Here is a 25,983-nt window from a genome sequence, read left to right as displayed (position 1 = left end):
TATGAGAAAAGAATAACTGGAAACTGAATTATATTCTATGACTGCTGCTAATTTAGTCATTTCAGAGCGATTTGTTGAATATTATAATCCAATCTGAAAATGACATAATGTCTGACCGGGTAATGGGTAAATGTCCCTCGGGCCTTTGGGCATGCCTTAACAGATTACAGTATGGCAAAAGGAGTCATTTTAAAAACTGTCATCAACTATATTGGCTTTCATCAGCACACACATTAAAATCAGTCAACGCGACACTGTGATCCTGTTTTTCGAAATGTGTCTCTGCCTTCAGTCCAATTACCTTTCCTCTCAACTGTTATAGAAGGTACAGAAAAAGCATTGTACACATTCCAACATTATGTTTCCACACTGAGGTGTGTAGGTGTTTCTAATGGGAGGCTGCACAATCAGAGTCCATGCCACAGATAATAATGATAGACTTTTATTCTGAATATACTGTATTTGCACAAGAATTACCACATTTCTATGATTATAAACATTATTCTTTGTTTTTTGTTTAATAACATTATGGTACAAATTTATACAAAATTCAGGCTAGTCAAGCTCCACAAAAGTGTATTGTATTTAAAGCACAATCAAGGGATATTAACAGAAAGACCCGCTGGTTACTAGCACTGGGGCAGCAGGCACCAGACCCCTCCATTTAAACACACATCGAGCAGTCTCCATAGAACAGTCCAGAAAAAAGCATGACCCAGACGACCTGCACAAAGCGCATTGACAGCATTAAACACACTTCCAATCACATCGCAGTATTGGATCCTGAAACGACAGCATCTGAGTTTAGCACTGAGAACGACAGCAGAAATAGAAAAACAAAGTCCTTCAATGAGTGGAAGTAATTTTAGATTTCAGCCCTCCACACTTGTTTACAGTGCATTTGACACTTTCAAACTAAACTGTATTTCTATTCAAGTAAACTGCTGGAGAAACTAACTGGGTTTACCTTGGGCTTCATTTTCAAGGTTTGAGCTTTAGACTGACTGTTCCATTAATCCACATCTGGTTATAGTCACCTCTTATAAGATGGTCATTATAATGTGTTAAAAAACAAATGCTGTCTCTTTCAGTAAAACGGCAGTAGCGCTGATCCATATTAAGAACAAAGGCTTTATATAATATTCACTGTATTATACTTCTGTAAAATGAATACCTAAGTAGGATTATTGTCCGTCACTGATATCATATCATGCATTTAGGGAACAATGTCAACAAAACTGGCCTTCACGCTGTGTTGGAGTTACCACTCCAAACACATTTTTTTTGTAGATACTGTAACAGATGAAAAAGGCCTATGGCACTTAATGTCACTTTTTGAATATGAAATGCAATTGGTCTCGATTACATTGCTTTTTCCAACAAGTGCAGAGAAGACAAAAACTTTACCAACTGTTTACAAAAAAGTTTACCAACTGTACCAACCTCATATCATATCATTGAAATGGAGATTTAACTTTGGCGGTTGAAATTTCCCAAGCAGAAGCAAGCATTGGATCTGTACAACTGTAGCCCTTATGTGTGGTCAATAACTACCAAATAGTGTACAATTAGGGCCAATATTTCCACCACTGTCTATTATTCTAATCATGAAAAACCACGGATTGATTCCATGTGATGCTTATATGTATTCACATGTCTAACTAATGCAATTCTAATGAACGGGAATAAAGTCTTTGCATAATTGTGTGATTTTGAGATCTAAATTTCCTGCATTTCTTAGGTATCTGTTAAAATTTCCCATGTCCATAGTCTCTGGATGCAAGATGCAAACTCTTTTGATATCTCCCTTGATTTCAGACAGTTATAAAAGATTTGTTGTCTGCTACAAACTCAACCCAACATCCATCAATCACACAAGTCGTTATAATTTTTCTATCTTGAACCAGTATATGGAGAGAATATAATGACAAAATTTCTGTAATGAACAGTGGTCCTACCACTGAATCCACGAGTAAGTCAAATATTTATGCAAATTCCTCTGTGTGACTGCAGGAATCAACAATCAGGCCCCAACCATCTCCATGTATAGAGCAGGAAAAGTGGTTTTCATGTTCAGGTACATAACTTCAATGTAGGAGGGTTATTAGAAAGAACATTACAAACCACCCCATGTCGGCTAATGTTAAAGCAATGAAGAATCTGAATAAAAACATTTGCAGCAGCAAACATTTTTTGGTAACACTATATTTGAAGGGTCCTAAATAGAGCTACATAACTCCTTCATAAGCACTACATACGTTATGTCAGCATTGATGCAGCAAGTGACATTACTATGACATACAAATTGGAATAACACAATAACCTTATGTCATTTCACTTGGCATGTCATAGTAATGTCACTTGCTGCATCAATTTTGACTTATGAATGCTGATGTAGTGCTTAGAACGGAGATGTATAGCTTTTATGCACAAAGTTTCAAACTAATGTTCCAAATAGCAGTACATCAATAACTCATTAACCTCCTTGTGCTATTTGGATAAATATAAACAAATATTGCTATTTCTTTCATTCAATGGAAGTCTTCTCCACCACATAATTGTGTTAAATCTTGCTTATTTTTACAAAAATACATGTCGTAGTTATTTAAATGGTATATGATAATCAAGACTTCCAATTGATCATAATCTATATTTTCTTTGGAATATTGGGTTTATTGATATTCACAAATATACTGTGCCTGCAGTACATTACTGGCAGGGGACACTGTTTGAATACAACAGACAAGTCCTTTCTCCTTCCCCAGCTCTTCTCCATAGCTGACCTGGAGACAGTCTCAACCATGTATTATGGTTTTTTTAAAAAGCATGCTCATCTGATGGAATCAAAAATCTGAACAGGGACCTATAATGACAATAGGAAAACAGACAAAGCAACCTGCCTGAAGAATATCGTCCGGTTTTTATACTAAAATTTAGTATAGAGTTGACAAAACCCATTTAAAAGTTTGTGCTGTATTGAATTGTGAAAAACACCGTTTTCACCCAGGTTCACATTTAAAGATCCGTGCTTTCAGACATTCATGGGTATTGTGCATTTTCTTTAAACAAGCATTTCCATAGTTTGCACACATACCATTATGCACTGATGTCCCCTGTCCTTTTGACTAAGTAACCTTTTTTTGCATAAACACTTAATATCAAAACCATAAAAAGAAACCTAAATTAAACAGCAAAAACATGCAGAAAGGCCAAGGAAAAGGGTACTTAAGTATAAATATATAGATGAAAATCTAGAACATTGCACTGAAAACCGTTTTCTTGCAATGGCCTTTAAGAATTGAAATAAATAAATAAATACAAATGAAAAGATTTGGCTAGCTCAATATTAAATCGCACAATAAAGAAAGCCAATGGGCTGGCACAATGCGCAGCGGCTGAGGTGAAAGTGTGCCCTTTGGCATGGTATCACAAAGCCGCAAGGCCCTGTTTGTGTACAGAGTGAAGTAGAGACTGGCAGAAATTCCCTGTATTCTCAGGGCTAAAAAAATGCACTGCAGGTAAAATGCACTGCAGTCTGCAAACAAAAATGCATATTTGACTACCTCTGGAAACGCAGTCATGCCCTCCATCTGTGCATCGTGTACATCAGCTCAATGAGATTTTTCTTTTGAACAGATTTTGTAAATGTTTCATTATGAGTAGACTGTTAAGAGATGTGTCTGCTCTGACATGTGGTGGAAGAGAATGCCACACGTTTCTTTTTTACTTTTCTTTTTTCTGCTATGCTTGTAGGAGAAATCTGAGTCATAAATCGGTCACTAGCCATCCCAAACCTTTCAATATACACAATCAAGTAAAAACAAGACCTAACAAATAAATATAAATACCACGGTACAACAGCTAGGGGCAGCACTTTCTGTTTGAAATATCTGGCAGTGTAATTCAATTTGATGACTTTGATGTATTTTTTTTTTTTATCTTTACATAGCACACCAAAAAACCTACAACATAAATGAAGTAGTTTAATCTCCACTCTCCCCTTCCGGGATAAGGCAGTCTTCTCGGTTGCCTCTGCAGGACACACTAGGCTTGAGATAGCTCCACGTTAATCCGTAACAGCCGTCCCGTCGGCCCACAGAGCAAGACCTGGGAACACACGCTATCAGTCTCACTTCCAGGGTGGTGATGTCGCCTCCACCCCGCTCCGGTCAATGTAGAATCTCAGAAAGAAAATCTGGCAGGATCCTGAAATGTATGGGAGGACAGCGGTGGACAATCCGTGGGCTCTCAGGTCATGACGGGTAGTGTCTCGGTCCGGCCAGGACCCAGAGGAGAACCAGCTGCAAGCCAAACGTGGTCCAGAGTGACGGGCTCAAACCGGACCCCCCACCACAGTCACTATCATCCTCCTGTCACCACAGAGGCAAACGGAGTAGAGTCAGTGACATACAGCTGCTTTAGGACCCACTCTCTCAAGGCTGGTTTATAACCTGTCACTCGATGTTCATGAACGTTCTAAGCTAACCCAACATTGACTATGGCCTTTGTTTAATTTAAAATATATTTAATTTATGAAGTATAAACCGAATGTTACTGCGACGGTCGCCCGACTGAGTATAAACCAGCCTTTACTCTACAGTACAGACCTGCGTACCCGATTCTCACATTGTGAATGCTAAGACTTACACACGCAACATGTAACCACTCAATATAAGCAAGCCGAGTCTGTCTGCAGCGTAGCTTGGCCTGTGACTCTTACGTACGGTCCTGCCATATAATTCCTGTGAGCCCATCAGTCTAAATGCTGCACTGCTCTGTGACTGCACTGGTCGGTGAGCTCCAGTGGAGGCCTTGGGGAAGCTCTTGCCTCATGTAAATTGAAAGGATGGTCTCGTCTGTTTATAAGCTTGGAGGTAGTAATCTACTGGACACTGTCAAAAGTCAGGAAGCACGTCTGCCGCTTCCTATGTTTATTCCAAGGAAAATATCTCTCCAAAAGGATCGCATTCCAAAAATTAACTTTCTCCTGCCAAATGAGAGAGGAGGAGGCTGTGGCCCCTTCCTCTTTCCCTGATTTTGCAGTGGAATAACTAGTATGTGCCATCCCATTTTTCTGTCTTCAGTCAGTCTGTTCTGCAGTAAAATAAACGTCTCCTCCAACGGGAGTCTCCACACACACACACACACACACACACACACACACACACGCACACACATTTTACAACAGCACACATTCACAGTGATAATCAATACATGAACCAAGAGCAGGAGAAATTCATTTTGATGCATTACAAAAACATCCAATATGCAATGTTACTCGTTTGCTGTCTTTAGGAAATCCAATTAGTTACTTATGTTAGTTTTACTTTCAGGGACTGAAATCTTTTCATATATCTTAAACATATTTTTGCACATGTATATTTTGGACTCACAAATCCCCCCCGTCCCTGTATAAATAAACAGACAAATGAAAAATATGAAACAAACCCTTCAAAAATTATTCTGCTGTTTTTAACGCACACCTACATGAGCAGACTTGCGTTCACACAAACACACACGCATACACACCTAAGGCCATCTTAAGAACATAACAGAAAAGAGATGAGACTGACCCTTGAAAGCACATGAACACTTGCAGTAAAATGAAGAGAGGAGTCGAGGCCAAGGCAGAGCCACGACTCGTCGTGCATATAGGCTCATCCTATTAATAAAGCAGCGCGAGCGGCCAATCGCAAAGCAGGAAGTGATGAGTGGCCAATCGAAAGGCAGGATGGGAACAGAACACAAAGAGAGGTGGTAAAGAAAAGATGAGAGAGACATGCGACATCTGATCCGGCAGTTAGCAGAGTTAATGTGCAAGGCAGATGAAGAACAGAAGAGAAAGGCAGAGTAAGTATCACATATAAAGTTAAAACTCTTACAAAATGACGAAAACAGGAAGAGACACGAGTAAGAAGACTACTTCAAAAAACACATCAAGCGAGCAAGCATCCAGATTTCACACACTAAGGCTTGAAGGCTTGGCCTAGACAGAATAATAAATAATAAGGATTAATATTGCAAAACATAAGCCTTACTGTGCGAAAGCTGAAAATAATCACTTATTATATAGACAAAGGCAGCCATTCTTATAAACAAGTAGCAGCATTCAACAGTTCAGAATTTACAAAGCATGTGTACTGATTAAAATATGTTAATATGAACTGCATAAACAAAAATCAGTCATTTTGCTACATTGACAGGACATTGGAAATGATGGATTAATAATATATCCCTACACAGAAGATAAGAATACCCCGTTTCAGATGGCAGTGACTTACTCTTTCATCGTTGTCAAAACAGACATCTGGTCCTTTCCTGTACCTGGGATTCTGTGCCAGCTCACAGGGGTCTGGGCCCAGGGCTAACGCAGCACGCTCAGGAAACAAGCAAACTTCTGAAGCCTCTTCATTTTAAAGTGCACTTGGCATATTTATTGCTTAAGCTATAATGGCCTTTCCCTGTTTGTGGCTACCCGTATAAAATAATGGAAGAACTAAGAGGAGATCATTAAATAATGAAATCTATCACCAGGGAAATAAAACAAAAAGCAATGTAACCAGGTTTAAAACGTTAACCCTTATGTATGGCGAATGTATAGTGTGAGTGTCACATGTATGGCTGATTTAATACTTTTTATTATTATTATTATTACTGTATTACAAAGAAAACAGGGAAAAAACTACCCATGATATGCATAAATTGATAAAAAAAGACAGTTAATATTCATCCTATCCACTTATCCTGAACAGGGTCGCAGGGGGGCTGGAGCCTATCCCAGCATACATTGGGCGAAAGGCAGGAATACACCCTGGACAGGTCGGCAGTCCATTACAGGGCACACACACCATTCACTCATACACTCATACCTATGGGCAATTTAGACTCTCCAATCAGCCTAACCTGCATATCTTTGGACTGTGGGAGGAAGTACCCGGAGGAAACCCACGCAAACACGGGGAGAACATGCAAACTCCGCACTGAGAGGCCCCGGCCGACGGGGATTCGAACCAGGGACCTCCTTGCTGTAAGGCGCCAGTGCTACCCACTGCACCATCCGTGCCGCCTACAGTTAATATTAATCATATGAATTTGTTTTCATTATTACGAGTCATGCTGTGCATACATGCTACTGTTGAAGGATACATGGTTGCTCTGCTTGGAACAACTTTTTGCTGTCACATGGCGTACAGGTGTCCTTGGCATCGACAATGAGGAACAGCAGGTTTGTGTTCACAATTTTTTCTCCATGGTACATTCTGGAAAAGAAACGCACTTGCGTGACACCCAAATACAATGACATTGACCAAAATAAGGAGGTCATCTTGAGCTCATTCTATTACAGGTGACAACGGGTGCCACCCTACCCATTTTAAGTCAAGGCATTAAAAATACAACTGAGTTTGTACCACAACCCCTTTGTCTTTTTGTTTTTGAACTGTCCACAGTTTTTGTACAGTTTGTCCAAAAACCCTTAGTGGATCATGCAGCCCTATCCCTATGAATTCAAACGGCATCAGAAAATCTCATCGATGTCTTTAGTTTGCCATGGCGACTGTCTGACCTTTCCTGGTCTGTAATCAAAGGAAGAGACGGAATGCTAAATATCCTGGCATCAAAACAAGTCTCCTTCACGCATGGAAGAGTGCCCCTCTGGGAATAGATTATTGCTTCAAGAGAGTTGGTTTCATGTATCTCTACCAAAACAAACAAGTGAAAAAATGGGTTCACTTCAGAAACGTTTTCCCAGCATGGTTGAAAACAACAAAATCTTAAATGACATGGGTCAGAACGTCAGAACTTACAAAAAAGAAAATACTTTTTTACTATTGAAATAAATTACAGGTATTTGGCCCCGGTGTAGCCACAATAAGATCCACACAGCCGTTGGGCCCTTGAACAAGGCCCTTAATCCTGCATTGCTCCAGGGGAGGATTGTCTCCTGCTTAGTCTAATCAACTGTATGATAAGAGTGTCTGCCAAATGCCTTTAATGTAATGTAATGTAATGTAATGCATACACTTTCAGTACTGTAACCATGTGTAGGCCATGATAGAACAGGGAAACATACACATTTGTTTGACGTAAATGCTTGTAATAGTCTTTAGGTTATCTATACAGCAAAATGTTCACTGTGACAGAAAATCAACTCTTACAGAGTCCACTACTGTAAGGCCAGAGGGTACTCATCCAGTAGACACTGTAAGAGTTCATTTAACTCTGTTAGAGTTGAACTAACAATTGACATTTTACTGTGTAAGTAGCAGCATATATACTTTCTTTGATAAATTGTCTTACAACAATTTAATATGTGTGGCAAACTGAAGCTAGTAATGTCACCATGAATTTGAAGGAAATCTAGAGACAGCTGGACATGCCTACAAAGTCCTAGGTCAACAGTCCTGATAACGCATATATATAATTATTTGGATATACTATCAAATATTTTCCCTGGGTTATTCCTGGGTGCCATTAAAATGTATGTGCTTGTTTGGCCGTAATAACCAGAGAGAAGGCTGTGGTTTTGTGCAAGGCCTAGATTAAATGACATGCTGAAACCCAAGGAACCTGTGCACTTGCCTGGAAATTGAAGTTTCTTTATTGCAGTAGTTAAAGTTTACATGTCCAAAGTGTTTAATGTAGAAGAATGAAATACAGCAGGCACACAACTGCACGTGCAGACCTTAAAAATGGCACTTTTGTAATCCCCCTGACAGTTCCCCCTTCAGTGGGTTTACGTGAAATTCATGACATGTTACATTTGCGCTTGATGGGGTGCTGCGTTAAGACTTTGTTTTTAAACAGATTTGGGTGAGTTTCAAGCATATTAAAATACCAGCGCTACGCACTGCTTCTACAAACCAGGAAACAAATCACATTCCAGACCCAGTCCCAGCGGAACCCTGACATTCTAGGACCTGCACTTACTGGAGATCCTCTTACAGCATCTCACCCCTTCATGTCCATGTCTCCATCCTGCTCCTGCTAAATCACTCATTTGACCTCGAAGGCCAGGCCTTTCGGGTTTCAAAGACTCCTGTCCAAACTGCACTCGATATGACTGGGCCGGCCAGTTGTGCTCGGGACAAACGGTTAATGTGCGGGTTCTTCTCCTCTCTGGGCGGACCCCTACCTGGAGCAGTTCACACAGTCCAGTATTCCTTTAATGGACTTCAAATCATTGCTGTCGAAGAAGTACTGCGTCTGCTCCGTGATGCAGCTCTCCTTGGAGAGAGCATCTGTCAGGTCATCTTCCATATCAGCTGTGGGAAACACACAGACATACGCACGCACACATGTACGCATGAGGCACGCACATACACACCCCTCAATGTATAGGAGAGTAACAGCAGATAAATGAAAAATATGACCTACTGGTAAAAAACGATCAGTTTTGCAAATACACCAAAGAACAAAATGCAGTTCCACAGTGTATAGTTCACAGACATAAATCACCAAGATGTACACAGAGTCAAAGCAAGTGATATGAACCATAACAAACTCAGTGATACTAGAGAGGGCCCTGTGATGGGTCTGTTCAGTGTAAACACTTACAAATTACAGAGCCTTCACCAAGTGATGAGAATACTATGCTTTCTCTGAGAAGACAAATGTTATGCTTGAAATGTCACGATTCCTTTTCTGCTTTCCAGGGTCTAACATAAATGGGTATGAAACTATTTCAAAATACATTATTAGGAAGTGATCTCACCTGCTTCGAGGAATTGAGGAAATGATAAACTAAGAAATAGCTGCTGCAATATGGACCTGGCATGGAAAAAAGGCAGTAATGTTCATTTAGCACACACAATCAAATAAACACACAATCAAATAAAAAGACAAATCATGACTAGGCATGTTCAGGATATATTAGGCTCCTGCAGTTCTGCAATGAACTTGATCAGAGGAGACTGTAAAATAATTATCCTCAAACCTAAAGTGACTGTATTTATAGATGGGCAAAAAGACGCAATCCTTTCGGGCTTATAATGGTGAACAAACCCTTTGAGACTGTCCCTCCAGACAAGAGATATTACAGTCTAATAAAGCTGATTGGAATACACAGAGAACATGGTTCCCAGACAGATAACACCACCCTTTCCATGTTTTCATGTTTTCTTGTACACATACTAAAATGTGTGATCATCTCTTTCCTGTTTGTGTAGGGCTTCGGGGGTCCTGCTGTACAGCAGACCCACTTTTTGTTGTTTCAGGAGATTGAAAAATATAAAAAAATTGCTTCCCGAACATCGCTGAACTCACCAGGCTGCAGCTGAAGCCCACCATCCAATACTCAGCATGTCTGCTATTGTAGGCTGTGAAGGAAATAGACCCAGCACTAATGAAACACTGACAAGGAAAGGGCAACCTAACGTATAATGTTAAGCACTAGTGAGCACTTTGTCTGGGTAGGGTGCCCCTTCCTATTTTCTCTGTTATACACGAATGCTCTAAGGGAAAATAGGATTTTGAAACACGTAATGAACTTTTGACAAAACATATAAAATCACAAGAGATTAAAAATAATCACAGGAACGCTGCAGTGGAGGGTGAATAAATGTGGAGTAAACGTGGAGCCATTAAAGAACCCGAAATGAAAGTAAACGAAACAACAGCGGCTGGGCTCTGGTCTTAATTAGGAGCAGGCGGTTGTGATTAGGACTCGCATGCGAGCCTGCTGCTCCATGGCGGGTTCCCGCCGGTGAATCACGCTGAATCTCCTTTCACTGCGGCGGCTAACTCACCACGTAGACGGAGCGCAGCCCCGCGGCGGCCTTGATCTCCCGCTGCGGGTCGCACACCGACTGGTAGTCATACGTCTTGTTGTACGAGTACACCGAAGCGTTCACCAGGCTCTTCATCAGGTTGGGGTCGATCTCGCCGAAGAACTGGCCGATCTGCACAGGGGGGGGGGGGGAAGAGGGCCGGCGGTGAATGTGCAAACTCACATCTCTTTGTAACGAAAGGTAACCACCTAACTCCACAACAACGCTCCGAATCGGGAAAATGAAAAGGTCCTATTTGTGGTGGATTTTGAAATCTTTTCCACTTGGTGTATTTTCATTTTCCAAACAGACAGAACATAGTTTAAACGCACATCCCTCAATATTCTCATTAGCAATGTGTACAGAGCACTGGGGATAGTAAACACATCTGTGATACAGATGCAGCACTGGAAAGATTGCTGTTTATTCTAACTTACTCAGGATGAAATGGCCTACAGGCCCCACCCTACGTATTGGGAAATCAGATTGCTGGGAAATCCAACGTGTGGAGTGACCTATAAAGTCCACCAGGAAATATGGAAAGTATAACTTCAAAAATGTGAATAATAAATTAACAGCCACTGCTATTTTCAGAGTGTTCCTGTCCTCACTGTCTCTTACTTTAATTCTCTTTAGTGTACGGACCTCTTTCAAAACATGACCCCTGGCTCCCATTTTATTAACCCTGGCAAATATTAAGGCAGTGATATATTTACAACTCACTGGACCATGATTAGCCTGTCCGTTATTGGTGTCGATAGAATATAAATTTGGTTTCCTCCATCAGTGGGGAATAAAGGGGCAGGGATGCTACAGTGTTCAGCACAAGGCTACTTAACCTGCCCCGTGCTATAGGCAGCTTACCTGGGTGATATAGGCATCCTTATTGGACATCAATAGAAACCCGCCATCGTCGAGGATAACACAGTCAACATTCTGAAATGGAGAAGAGTTTTCCACGGTCAAAGGGGACAGACTAAGGGAGTCGTGTTCTTGTGTTCAGAAAAGCGTGAGTCTCACCGTACCTGACTGTTCCGCACACAACCACAGATCTCATCCTTGCACTGCAGGGGAAAGAGCAATAAGCAATACGTTTCTTTTTCTGTGAACAGTCATTATGCACCTACTTCAGAACAACATGAGAAAATAGAACATATTATTTCAATAGCAAATGCTATTTGAGTTATTGTACAGTTTACTGTTTGCAAAATTATTGCTTTATCAGCCATCATCCATATTTTAAAATAATAGGCACTGAATTAATTGGATGAGTTACAGATCAATTCAGGTTATGTTGCTCAGTGGTACAACAGCAATACCCCATTGGAGTTGCCTGGCTATAGGCCCAATGTAAACACTGCTCCACTCTGCCAAGCAGGGTTACATCCTTTAGAATGAGCGTTCTTTCTTACGTTTGTCTTCATTGTGGCGTTCATGAAACTCAGCATCCAGGCGGTGATGTTAAGCTTCACACCGACCACTGCAAACACATAGAGTGAGTAAGAGCAAATCAGAGGCCATTTTCCTCACCATCTGGATGCTTACATTGTGCTAATTTTTGTTCAGTAGATTCCAAACATTATGAAAGGGTAGCACTACATGAACTAAAAAAACTGATGAGTGGGAAATAGAATAGTTGCAATGTCAGGAGGGAAAAGACTTTGTGTGGTGACTTTCTGTTTTGAACTGCAAGCTTGTCCTTACCAGCAGGCTTCAGCTTCACGCCGTCGATGTTCAGATCGACAGCCCTGCTGACCAAGATGCCAGAATCAATGTCAGTCTCCCCGCTTTCTGAGCCAGGAGAAGAAAGGGAGATGAGGTCACATTAAAGAAGTGTCGACAGCACTGTTTTAGCTCTTTAGCTAAAAAGACTCTTTTTTTTCTTTGGGGTGAACAGCGGCCCTGCTACTGAGATCAGAGTGAAACATGAAAGACAGAGCCGGGGTCCCTGTGCTGATGTCTGTCCCTTAGCGCTCAGCGTGTGCAGCTAGCTCCAGACGGCTCCAGACGGCTTCAGAAGCCAGGCAGAGTCGTTCTTGTGTGTCGGCAAGCCCTGATTTCCACCGGGACCTCGAGCTAGCTTTCTCCTGCAGAAGTGCGAGGTCTGGCTGAGCTGAAAGGCAGCTGCGCTCTCGGCTCAGAGGGAGGCTCTTGCGCACCGCACGCTAGCTGAAGTGAGAAACAGCCTAAGGCCTCAGCTTACAGCATGTGCTGTGCTATCCCACAATGCCACTGAAATATGCTCTGTAAGGCCACAACACTACGATGTGTGCCAACACAACATGTCCGACATGTACGTGTGTGCGTGTGTGCACGTCTGTGCGTATGCGTGTACGTCAGATCTTTTTATATAAAAAGATCTGGGTCAATTACACAATTGTTTTGGATTCAAATGACTTTCTATGCTCAATTGATCTTGTCTGGTGCAGCCAAGAGGAACAGAAGGCCGGGTTTGCACTTTTTGAGAGTACTTCATAGGTTCCATTACGCCAGACATGCTCAGTAAAGCTTATAAAAGTATTTGAATCCTAAACAATGTAATTGACCCCGGTCTGGCGTGCGTGTGTGTGTGCAGACGGATGACGAAGAGGGGCCATACATATTTGTCATATAGGGCCAGGGTTGACGTACTGTTGGAAGGTGGTGCAGTGAAGATGTAGATGTCATTGTCCAGACTCCTCTTGTAGAAGCTTGATTCATACGTCTCTGGGTTCTCTGTCCATTCCTCACCAGCACTGCAAACAAACACAAAAAGGCTGAAATGTTCCAGGTCTATCAGTACACCCAAACATAGTCACACTGATGAAACTGAATCAGAAAGAGAGCGCATGACTTCAAACACTCTACAAAGGGTGTGTATCACATTCCACCATGGCTTACTCCTGCTACAGCCAAACACGCTCAATCAGATACAAACAGGGAGGGGGGGGTGTCGTTACAACCAGCTGCACTTAAGTACTAATACAACATTCAGCTAACAAGAATTCATTACAAGGAGATCAAACAGAGAAGGAGTTACACAGAGAAAATTATACTTGGGCATCTGTGCAGACCACATCCAATAAACAGCATTTGGACAAAATGTCTATGAAGATAGCCAGCAGCACTGAGTTTTCTGCGCCAATGGAGAACTTGTCGTCTCTCTGGCCCCAAAACAGGGGAATGGCAAAAGAGCAAATGGATACTCTACAAGTTTCTCCCAAAGTAGGGCTACTTGATATATAACAGCTGGGTTTAGTTTTCAGTAGTTAGCGGCGGAATTAATGTGTATGTGTGCATTTGTGTGTGTGCTCATGCAAGCGTGTGTGTGAGAGAAAGAGGGAGAGAGAACTCATAATTTACAATAAACACATTATATCTCATTAGAGAGAGTTCTGAAGTCCCCTTCATGTAGATGTTAAGATACGTTTTTTCATTAAAAACATAACATTAGGGCTGCAGCAATCCCATAGTACATTGCTCCACTGCAGTCCTCAGCCTTTTTAAATACTAATTCCAAAACTTAAGCAATCATATTGAAATCAGTCAGATAAGATCATTTTTCCCTAACCTTTCTTGCAGACTGTTGGTTTTTATATTAACTGTGCACTAATGAACTTTAGGGCACAGTGCTTGATCTTGCATAATTGGCACAATTATGCATGCAATTCTAGTAAGTCCACAACTTTGAGGTTTTACTTCTTACTTCAAAAATAAAAAGCACACACAAAAAAAGGAAACACACAGAGAAGAGGAGAGGAAAGGGTCAGGTAAGAGAAACAGAGGGACAGAGGTGGTCCATATGTGGGCTAGTTTCAGTTCCAATGACTGGAACCAGGTGCGGGTGGTCGTTTGAATGGGGCCTCAGGTCTGTGTTACGGTGACAGAGAGCAGTGAACAGACAGTCATAGGCCATGGGCCAAGAACAACAGACAGTCACAGGCCAAAAACAACTCTGTCCACAGCCAAGGCATGACTTATAAACATGTAAGGAGATGATTGTCCACTGGACCCTAACAGTTTAAGCGTACCTTCTCGGGTAAACGCGTGTGATTCCCCCGTCGGTGGCCACGAACCTGGCTTGCACTCCGCTTCTGCAGTTGGACAGAAGACAGACAGACATGAATGAGAAGACAGACAGACATGAATGAGGGTGGTGCTTGGGGCAGGCCCCGCAGGCTCGGACAAGGAGCCAGTTCTGTCCTGCATAATATATAACACTGTTTTTGAGAAGCCATCACCTTTGTTTTCTATTACAGCTGGCTTCTTATCAGAGGTAGAATGCATAATTCTAGGACGTATTTCATTCCCCATTTACATAAAAACAAGCCAAAAGTTGTTAAGCAGAATTACCATTTCCCTTTCTGCACTGTATAACAACTATAATGCAACTGCCTTGACCATCATTTACCATAATTTACTCATGGCTTACATTGATTTACCAAGATTTACATGATTTAGTTAGATTTACCAAGATAATCACGATTACAACAATTTACAACAATTTACCACAACGTACCGCTTCCCTTATTTACATTAATTAAGCATGGATTAGCAATTCCATCTCTCCTGATATCCTCTCATTCAACTGCTCATCGGAGAACACAAGCTCTTGCCGCCTCCCAGCTCTTAGACTGCTCCATCCTATAATCTCACCAGACCCCACGTACCAGACAGGCTTTTCCATCCAGCTGTCTGGGCACCTGCCCCCCAATGTGTGCATGCACCGGTCACATCTGTTCTGGCCCCCCAGTGGTGGAATGAGCATCTCACTGTGGTCAGGCCAGAAGACACCCGACCCGTCTACCAAAGCAGACTGAAGAACCTCATATCCAGACTGATCCACGGCAGCCTTGACCCTCTTTAGCTCTCAGCTTTCTATATTTTTGGATTTCCATTTGTAATGGTGCAAGGATTTAGGATTTCTGCTATGTTTAATCATATAGGTATTCCATTTTTGTTTACAAAATTAATTTTTGGATTAGCTTTACAAGTATCCCTTATATGTGCATTCTGTGGCCACTTGGTAATATCACAGATTCCCAAAACTAACGATGAGGTTCTTAACTCACTCTGCAAAATGAATGTAATGTAATATAATGTAATGGAGGGCATCGTGGTATGTTCAATATGATGTGTACTCTACTGTAACTCACAGATTCTGATCCTTCCAGAGCTTGACCAGGTCTGTGGTCAGTCCAGCATCCAGCAACAGTCTGTTTACAAGAGAAACATTGCCTGAAAGACAAGAACCCACCATGTTAGCTTAGGAATTCAGCACAGGACAGTGCAAAGAATAAATACGTTAATTGTTAATGTGTAACCATATTCTATGAAGAGAAGTGATAAACATAGAGTTAATAATAAAGAAATTCTACCACTTTCCAAATACGTATCGACTGCACTGCAGCTACAGTATTGCAAGTCAGGAGAACTATGTTCTTAAACCAGACTGCTGCTTACAAAACTGAACAGACTGACAGAATGAAGAGAAGACAATCATTCCTAACAACCTGCTACAATAAAATGCAAAAGAATACCCTCTACCACAGCACAGAAAGATTCAAGTTTACAATTGACCTTGACGACCTTGGCGAAATGCTGAGTTTGTGCTCTCCCGGATCATGGTCTGTCACTGGCAGATAGTGCTTGGCTTATCAAGCCATTACTCAGATGGGGAGCAACAGGGTATTGACTTTGTCTCGCCTTCATCATATTAATGGAACAAAGGTGTCGCAGAGAAGTGGGGCATGTTTGCTCCTTTCCAGCATTTTCTTGATGTTCACCAGGCATTTGTGAGATTCAACAAGCTAAATCTACATTACGTGTGCTTCTTCAGTTACAAACAACTACACAATTGACCACAATAACCATAATAATAATGTAATGTAATGTTTCTCTGTGTTTGGCAACTAGATCTACAGGCACCAATGGCACAGGTCCATAGCAGATGACTATGGTGGAAAAGAAAAACAAGTGATGAGTCAGAGTAAGAAATGGTCAGATCGCGATAGAGATATTGGGGAATGGGCTAATGTTACCCCAGACAAATCTAATGGGAGTGATTCATCTTGAAGTAAGCATGTCATTGTCCTTGGGAAACTGACCACTGTGTGGGACGGTGATGAGTCACTGAGGCAGATCCGCATTACGCATTCGCTTTAATGGGGGTGGGCTTTCAAAACCAGATCGATTCAAGAGACTGTAGAGGAATTTTATCGATCGGGAGCGTCAGATAAGGTATTAAAGCACACAAATTGTAATGAAATTCCTGTTTGCGTAATTGGAACACAGAGATGCGCTCATCTCTGCACATCTAAGCTGAAATACTAGACGTGTATTTGGAGGACATAAACAGACTGATGTTTGTTACCCAATGCACATTTTGTGACAAAAGTCAGCAGATTAACAGCCCTAGTTTCTTGCATTTTAATATACTTTTCAGACCCTCCACCAGTCCATTACTGACAAGACCTGTAAAACATTGTAGAACGACTCTAAACCGCACAGCACAGTGCAGAAAACACCAGGTGTAACACTTTTATAGTCTCTATATGTTTCCAATCAAAACTGATTGAACACAGTCATGGATTTTTAAGGGAATCTACCCGCTCTATTGAACAGAACTAAGTATACTATATGCTCAGGACGCAAGATAATATAGAATTTTAAAATGGAGTAATATACATTAGTACCTTGACTTATTGCCTGAATTGAACAGAGTAGTCAGTTAATGTCAATTGTTATAAAATATGAATCTACAGAAACGGAAACATAAAAGGAATGAACAAATCACGGTAGAACATTTATGAAATGTTCCTTGAGGAACAGTGTGCTGTGTCTGAAAAAGGCATTGCTCGGCCTGAATCATTTTCAAACCGATTTGTTACTTCACAGCTTTTGTTCTTTTCTTGACATGACCTGCTTTTACTCACAGACACACTGTAATTGGACCACTGAGCATAGCTAGTAAACAGGGAATATAGCACCAGTGTAAATTACAGCTACAGGGTCAACACATCTGTGTGTCCAGCTGCGTAATTAACATAATACTAGTGTGAAGTTTCATTTGTGACGTGCTAAGCCAGCAAGATCAAAGACAGCCCAGGAAGGGTGGTCATTTTTCTAAATTTTTTAAAACGTTCCCCTGGCAAGAACCCCACACAAGCTTTTTGAAGGTATCCAAGGGCACTGCTTGTACACTGTTTCTGTGGCACTCACATGTGGGGTTGTTGGGCGTTTTCGTGTCAATGTACTTGTTGAACTCCATCAGGAACTCAGTGTTGTTGTCCGACACCTTCAGGTCTACGCAGTACTCTCTGCAGAAAGGATACACTTTCAGAATACAAGAATACTGAGCTGTTTCTGTAGCCACAATTTACACAAAATACCGTCACAGTTATGAACAGAATATCATCTGCAGATTTCCAAAAGGACAACAGTGCACGTAAATAGAGGCCTGTAGGTGGCATTCCACTCTGGTGTACAGTCATCAGTCGGCACTCTAGCCACAGCACATACAGACGCTGAAAACAACTTAACTGCGGTGTCGTTTTCACCCTGACTTTGTTGCCGGAGTGATCAAATAGCCACATAAATGAAGCCAAAACGGCGTGTCGTGTAAATTTACAAGCCTTCAAAGACCCATTGTGTCCGGAGACGAGGGCTGTGAATCTGTCACAGATAATCACTTGAGTGAATTCTGAGGTCTCTCCTCCGTTCCTCGGGGGGCTGTTAGGAGAGTCTCAGATGTGTCACAGTGCATTAGGGAAGGCGGCCTGCCCCCAGCCCAGCAGCCGCAGCGCTGGAGATAGTGGACAGACAGCCATGATGGATCGCACCTCGGTCACCTGCGCACATTCCGCACATAAACACGGGCGTGCTCCGGTTTCTAATGCCGCGCCCCACACGAGGGGAGAGCCGAAGCCTTTCCTCCGCAGTTTACTCAAGCGTCTGAGTGTGCTGTCAACATGTGGAGCATAGATAGAGGCCGCACACTCACCTGGGTGCGATGAATGTGTATCCATACTCATCAAAGTTCTCCAGCTGCATGGTCTCAGAAACTGAGGAGTGGAAAAAGGCACGTTCAAAGCCTAGACAAATGACAGATCACTCCAGCTCGCAAGCAGGACTTGCTGTGAGAAAGCGAGAGAGAGATAACGTAGAGCGCTGGGTGCAGGGCAGCACTGGAAAGTGAACTGGTGAGTGATGACAAAAAGCTTCAACTTCGAGCATGAGTGAACAAGACAATTCTCTACAGTTGGAATATAGTTAACATCTTCCCTTACCCACAGGTTTTCTGTACATTTATTAATAAAAACATTCTACCATAATATGCTGGATGATTTTGCCCAATACATTCCCAGTGTTACTGCACAATTATATAACATTTGGGGAAATAATGTCCAAGGTTAAAATTATTTAGAATTTATTCATCAGATATGAGGTACTTTTATTTAGATTTCAGATTTCTAGATATTTAGAACCTCAGATTTACTGTAGCTTTGCATAAACTGTAGAGTATTTTCTGTGGTTAGTTTGCATCTGTTAGTGAATAACACATGTTTGTATATATATTGCAGGACATACAACTCTAAATTACAGCTCCACAGACATCATGCAGTCTTTCAGTTTGTGAAAACCTCATTTTAAACACCAGCCAATTTGGAGATGGCGTTGCACACTCTGTTTACTGTCAGTGTCGCTTCCTGTCTCAGAGAGACAACCATTTTGCTCACAAAGTTTTCACATGCTGACTTCATAACGGGCTCTGGACCTGTTTCAGCTCAAGGGTGGCCATTAAGGTGACAAGTTGAAGTGCTAGAAACAGCGTTAGTGAGGAAAATGTTGTGTCACACATAAAGAAGAAGGACACTGATGGTTAGAGAGCTGGAGGTCTGAGACAGGTATGAACAGCAGGTCAGAGGTCGCAGTGAAAGGGTTGCGTTTGGCATGCAGGGAGCAGGGGGGGAAGGAACAGACACCGGAGAAAGACCATTTGGAGAATACTTGCCCTCTTCCCCTGTTGTGAAATTCCATTAGAGAGAGAGAGAGAGAGAGAGCAATTGGAGGGAAAAAGAAAAAGAGGGTAAAACTACAAGGGGTCACTGTTGACAATATTTTATTCAAAAAACAAGCATTGAATAAAAATATTGCAGTCTTATTGAAGTTGGGAGAATAAAAATGTTACCAGGGTGCAGGTGTGAAAAGGAGACTTAAAGGTTTCTGATTTGTTTTGTACGTGGTATGTTTTGGTAGCGTAACAATAACAGAAATGATCAATGTGCTACAACATAAACGGTTGTCAGCTGCAACAATGAACAGCAGCACATGCCATGTAGTCTAAAGCGTGTGAATAATTTTGGTTGGAAAAAAAACACATTGGGCATTACTCCCACCGTCCATTCGCTTTTAATCATTTAGATGGAGTGTCAGCCATTTGGATATACACACTGTATCCAACTTGAGATTTACAGTTTACTGATGTCAATTACTTAATTTTTCTTGTCAGCAAAGCATTCCCATGTTGTTTTGCGGCAAATGTATGATTTACTACATCTCTAAGCAAATGCATGTTATGATTTACTACATCTCTAAATACTTCTACAGTTTGAAATTCCAGTTCAGTATTCATGGAAATAGCTAAAGACTTGTCATAATGTGATATGTTTTTGGGCTAGATTGCTATTGCTACAATAAGCACAAGGGACAAGGAACAGGCTGGAACACACAGGAGGAGAAGGAGGAGGCTGGTGTGGTACTGACGAGCTTTATAAAAAAATCATCTGTGAATCCTTTAATCCTTTCATTGTGAAGGCCTTCAAAACATAAGAGAAACCTACACTAATAATTCATTTCCTCAAGTAGCATATTATTTCTGACTGATGTTGATGTCTGAACATATACAGTAAACTCTGTTTTGAATCACTGTATACACTCTGACGTATTTGAGTCGGACCGCACTGACAGTAAAATAATCCAGGACAGTTTTGGACAAGACTAATTCTACAGAATACTGCAAACACATTTCTCTTCATTTCAACGGAACGATGTAGGGTTCTCCTATAGGAGTTTGTAGACCTGTTTCAGTGCCTTTAATGAGGAATGATTCAGACAATAAGGTAATCCCCCAATTTCCTGCGCATTATTACAGTTTTATGTCAAAGCAATGAAATCACCGCCATAGCTGTTACTGCTCAGGCCAGTACAAAAGCACATCCACAGTGGAGAGGTGGACAGGTTCTGTAGGTGCACGCAAGACCAGCCACAAATGCAACTCTATTGGATGAGGGCTACACACGCCATCCTTGTGGTTAACCACTTACATTAAACACTTCAAAATACAGCGTGTCAAGTTGCCCTTATTTTAGCAGCTTTGTCTGATCATACAGTATGTACACTGCTACCTTCTGACCAAATTCAATCATTTTAGAACAGCGTAGACATTTTGTTGAATCATCCTTGTCACATCAACAAACTGGTACAGGGCTCAATCGTTGAAATACTGTTACTTCTGATTGGCTAAATACTGTTTGACTTTGAATCCTATTGGACAGTATCTGACATTATGAACCAAGACAGAGGTTCTGTGGGGACACATCCTCTTAAGTTAATGTAATTAACTTGTGCAGAAGCCCAAAGACTTTAGACTGATGAACAACCAGTTTTTCTCCTTATGGTCAGCGTCTAACACCACTTAATAGAGATATGTAGGCACATGCATATGGGGGAAAATTCATTCTGAATTCACATATCAGTTTCAATATAAATGTAGCTAATTGTGATTTTACTGAAATCATTCAGCCCTTGTGTAATTACCTTTAATACCACTTGCAAGAGATGGTAAAATCTAATTGATGTCAAGAGTGCATGATAGCAAGACTACAGCCTTGTCGTTAACCACTCTCATTAAACACTTTACTTTAAAACGCCACTGCATGCAAAGAAACAGGAAGATTATTTAAGACCAGTGAAACTAACAGACTAACAGTCATTTTAACAAGCTACATTACACTGGAGGCAGACATGCAGCAAACACAATCACGGGCAGTTAGTGGATCGCAAGATTAAGTGTGAAACAAACAGAAAAGATGTCAGACACGGAATAACCTTATTAGTACAGACACAACATGAGAATACTTGCCTAGTGTTGCTGAGGGACATTAACAAACAGATGGAGAGTGAGAGAGAAAGCAAGTGAGAAAGAAATAGGGCCGAGGGGGATAAAACAGGGTAAAACGTAAGGGATTACTCTCCACAATATTTTATTCACCACAAGTCTTGAATAAGAATATTGTAATCAGACAAAAGGTCCAGAACATGCCACCTTTATTCTCTATCCTTGCCTTATCTAGGTATACATAGATATACACTACCGTTCAAATGTTTGGGGTCCCCTAAATTATTGTAGCATGATGGTTTGAGGCTCATTTGATACCTTGGACCCTTGATTACTTAAAGCCATTTACCCAACAAATGTGTTCCATACTGTATCAGCATCCCCATTGAGATCCATTCAAATGCACAGAGTTTTAGTATTGCATGTAGGACAGCCTGAGAATAAGATAATCTAAATTATGTTGATGGGTCACAGACTCAAGAAGTCATGGCATGCAAAGGATATGTAACCAAAAACAAAACATGACTCATTCATCTCAAACATTATAATACATATAAAAAAGTGCTGTAATTACTACATTGTGAAACCGAAATGTATAAAAATACTCTTCAATAAAAGCTCTGAGTCTGCGCTTTGACCACATATGAATGACTGTTTTATTAGAAACAGAGAAAATAAAATATTAAATCAGAAAAGGTGACCCCAAACGGTTGAACAATAGTGTACATTCTCAGGAATCAATTCATAGACATCCTGAAACACAACAAAACACTCTACTGTACCTAAATGACTGGATAGTACTTAAAAATGTGTCTTTCAGTTCTACTGAATCTTGTCACATCTTGTCAATCTTGTCACACCACATGTGGTACAGGTAGTATGGGTCTTTGCATCTACAGGGCCTGGACCACTGGCTTTTACATGTACTGTATAATACATCATTTTGTCACACAGCACACACTGTCTAGATATATGGGTGATTCCAGACAAAAAAGTAGTCTCAATCTGAAATTTGAATTTGAGAGAGAGAGATTTTAGTCTCAATCAGGAATTTGAGAGAGAGAGAAAGAGAGAGAGAATAAGGGAGAGTGAGAGGAGAGAGAGCAAAGAAGACAAGGTGTGTTTCCAGCTAGGGATCAGGTTAGATTGGTTAAGCAGTTCTATCCCCACTGAAGAGCAGCCAGGATGAAAGGCAGAGGTAAAAAGCTGGCAGCACTGCGTGTTCACAAACAGCCAGTCTTCAGTTTACCAGAAAAACCTGCACAGTGGTCTGTTTGTTTGTTTCTTCAGACATTTTGTTGATATTCTTTTGACTTAACAGCCGAAAAGATTCAACACAACTGGCATATCTGCAGGTGTAGACCTTAAACAGATCTTAAATTTCATCCCACTGTGGAAGATTTCACAGGAGTCACTTGCATTTCCTGGAGAACACATACCTTTGGTACCAGTGAAGTTAAAACATTTATAGAGCATGATTATGGATGCTGTTTATTCAGGAAACTACTTGTCTGGTAAGGTGCAGAGCACCGTAACAGAAGATCAATGCTACAGCGACACACCAGGAGGGAAAATTGTGGGTTCTGACCTTGTAACGTGGAAACAAACCATGTGTTGAAAATCAACATACTGTATGCTATCACGTGCTTTTAACCACATTAACAATGTTGAAAGGACATTACCTTTTGTCATTACTGTAGAGGCATAGTAATTGACTATAAATTATATTCCTGCATTTAAACCACAGTTTTCAATCAATTCAATCACAAGCACATCCAAATCGTAAACTCTACAATACTCACATTTTGCCTGTGTAATCGTATCTCCTATTCTTGCTTGAATATAGTGCAAACTGTATTCAGGCAATACCAGCGCCAGGCTGAAAATACAAACACTTTCATGTCATTTTACAGCACTTCAGGAAGACAAGTGATAAAGCCTGACAAGGTACTGTATTCAGTTTCCCAAAATTCATGACATGCAAAAAGTTTTCAAAAACATCACGCATCAAAGCATGCACCAAGTTAGAACCCTTTCCCAGCTCCTGGCTCCCTTCACAGTTTACTGTGTGTGTTTACAGGTTTGTGCCTTGAAGTTCTCCAGTGGAAAAACACAGCGAGCAAATTAACAAAGAAATAATATGAGCTCACATTTTAATTGCATAAATAACACTTGGCTGAAGGCTCTGATTTGGTGTTTGCCAGGAAAAAATTAGTGGTGAGCTGCATGTCACATGAAGTTAGTCAAGGAAATCAGTAAAAAAATATATATTGCTATTTTTAGTGTCAGATGGCTCATTTACATACAAATGTTGATGCTGCTTGAGAGCTGGAATCTGTGACCAAAGAATGCAGCCAAAGCTTTCAGTGCACCTACAGCTGCTGATATGTTTCATCACTTCCGTTCGTTGTTGTATGCACTTTGACACTCCCAAGCACAGCAATGCAGTGGAAATAAATGTTCCCTTGCAAAGAATCCTTCTGACCAGTCATTATAAGTTCACATGGAAACAGTTCAAGCCTTTGGATCTAGGCCACATTTTTCACTGTACTCTTTCCAGGAATCCTACTCTCTAAAGAGAGACCCCCCCCCCCTCCCAGAATCTCTCACTATTTTAACAATTTCAATCTCCTATTTCCAGTATTTCAAATATATACTTTTGGTGCCTTGAATTTCTAAATAGCATTACATTTGACTTTGTACAAAAGAAACCAGTTCACGTAGAACCTCTCTGCTGTGTTTAAACTCAAGTCAGATATGGTGAGCATTTGAACCACAAACTTATCAGAAAAAGACTGGAATTAAACGGGGAAGGAAAAGCATTATGGCTTTTTCGGATTTTCCCTTTCCTGCTATACTATACAGAGCCAATACACCAGTCTTGAAAGTAATTGCCAAGAGCATAAACCACATGAATTCTATCCATTTGCGATGGGCAGAGTGACCCCTACTGGTGAAATTTGTCAGGGACACACACCTTCTCACTGTGTGTTTGAGATGTGTACAAGCATAGTTTTTCTACTTTTAGAAGTCAATCAAACAAACTTGTTGAAGGTCAAAATTATGTGCAATTATGAGCACACACACGACTACAGCCGTCAGTGTGACACATGACTACAGCCATCAGTGTGTGCGATGCCGTAAGAAGATACTTTGTGTAGGACTGAAATTTATACCGCTGAGCATAAGAACACCGATGGTTGCTTTACATCTGCTATAAATTCCCACAATGCCATGGCAACAGCTCGTGTACTCACCTGTAGTCTGTGCCATTGACAGGAGCCCATGTGTAGGTCCGGACACCTCTGTCGATGTACCTCTACCAAAGAACACGCAAAATAGTGATAAATAATGAGCCAGACTGTCTGGTTATGATTTACTATAAAATAGTATTGCTTTTAATTGATTTTCTGAACTGCTATATCTATATCCAGAGCATTTTATTTGACTTCAAGAAATAGCCTACAGTAGGTCCCATTTTTCCAGATGCAAGATTGAACATTTCTCAAGTGACATCTTACATTAGTTGTTAGCTGTTCCTCACTCACCTCATCCTGAGATTTCACCAGAGTGTTGATTGTTCTATTTCCTGTCAGTCCATCAATCATATCTCTTCTGATCTGCAAATTAAACAGAGTGATAGAAGGTCCTTCATTGATTAAATAAATCTAGGTGATAGGAAATTCTTATTGAAGATAAAATTCTCATTTGGTCATGGTGAAAAACCATTTAAACCACTGAAATAGCATGGGGTGACTGCAGCAGTCCTGGTTTTCAGTGCATTTCAGCAAAAGTAATTCATTTAAGTCATTGATTGGCTGGATTACGTGTATATTAGGGCTCCACACTTCTTGTTCTCAAGGCCTTAACTGGCTGATTTAAAGGAAACCACAAACGCCAGTAGACATTGTGGCTCTCCAGGCCAGGAGTTTGACACCCCTGTGGTAATGAATGTCTACTTCACCAGCTAACCAGGCGATGAATCACAGATTGGAAAACACTCAACCTAAATCAAGTACAGTTCTTAAAACAAAAAAGCTATTTGTCTTTCTGATTTCATACCGTCTGATTATCCACTATGTTTTTTAAAGAACGGATTTCAATAAATCCCCTTCAGAC

The 25,983-nt window shown here is 41.0% G+C and overlaps 1 protein-coding gene across 2 annotated transcripts in view; it reads right to left on the bottom strand.

Annotated features, from left to right (window-relative positions):
• Positions 1–426: 426 nt before the first annotated feature.
• Positions 427–25,983, bottom strand: part of LOC133135728 (voltage-dependent calcium channel subunit alpha-2/delta-1) — a 127,747-nt gene continuing 102,190 nt past the window's right edge. For both annotated transcript variants that reach the window (XM_061252958.1, XM_061252960.1), the window contains exons 20-38: positions 25,413–25,484; positions 25,122–25,183; positions 23,667–23,743; positions 18,748–18,808; positions 17,967–18,064; positions 15,902–15,983; positions 14,777–14,839; positions 13,398–13,501; positions 12,471–12,557; positions 12,179–12,246; positions 11,792–11,830; positions 11,631–11,702; positions 10,746–10,898; positions 10,264–10,316; positions 9,713–9,768; positions 9,134–9,263; positions 7,147–7,259; positions 6,282–6,364; positions 427–4,370 (exon numbers count right to left, since the gene is read on the bottom strand). In XM_061252958.1, coding sequence (XP_061108942.1) covers positions 4,254–4,370; positions 6,282–6,364; positions 7,147–7,259; positions 9,134–9,263; positions 9,713–9,768; positions 10,264–10,316; positions 10,746–10,898; positions 11,631–11,702; positions 11,792–11,830; positions 12,179–12,246; positions 12,471–12,557; positions 13,398–13,501; positions 14,777–14,839; positions 15,902–15,983; positions 17,967–18,064; positions 18,748–18,808; positions 23,667–23,743; positions 25,122–25,183; positions 25,413–25,484 — 1,590 coding nt within the window. In that variant the 3' untranslated portion in view covers positions 427–4,253. The remainder of the gene's footprint in view (positions 4,371–6,281; positions 6,365–7,146; positions 7,260–9,133; positions 9,264–9,712; positions 9,769–10,263; positions 10,317–10,745; positions 10,899–11,630; positions 11,703–11,791; positions 11,831–12,178; positions 12,247–12,470; positions 12,558–13,397; positions 13,502–14,776; positions 14,840–15,901; positions 15,984–17,966; positions 18,065–18,747; positions 18,809–23,666; positions 23,744–25,121; positions 25,184–25,412; positions 25,485–25,983) is intronic.

The sequence above is a fragment of the Conger conger genome, chromosome 8 (genome assembly GCF_963514075.1).
Source record: "Conger conger chromosome 8, fConCon1.1, whole genome shotgun sequence".
Lineage (NCBI taxonomy): Eukaryota > Metazoa > Chordata > Actinopteri > Anguilliformes > Congridae > Conger > Conger conger.
The sequence above is the reverse complement of the archived record's forward strand: the minus strand, read 5'-3'. Positions and strand labels throughout refer to the sequence as shown.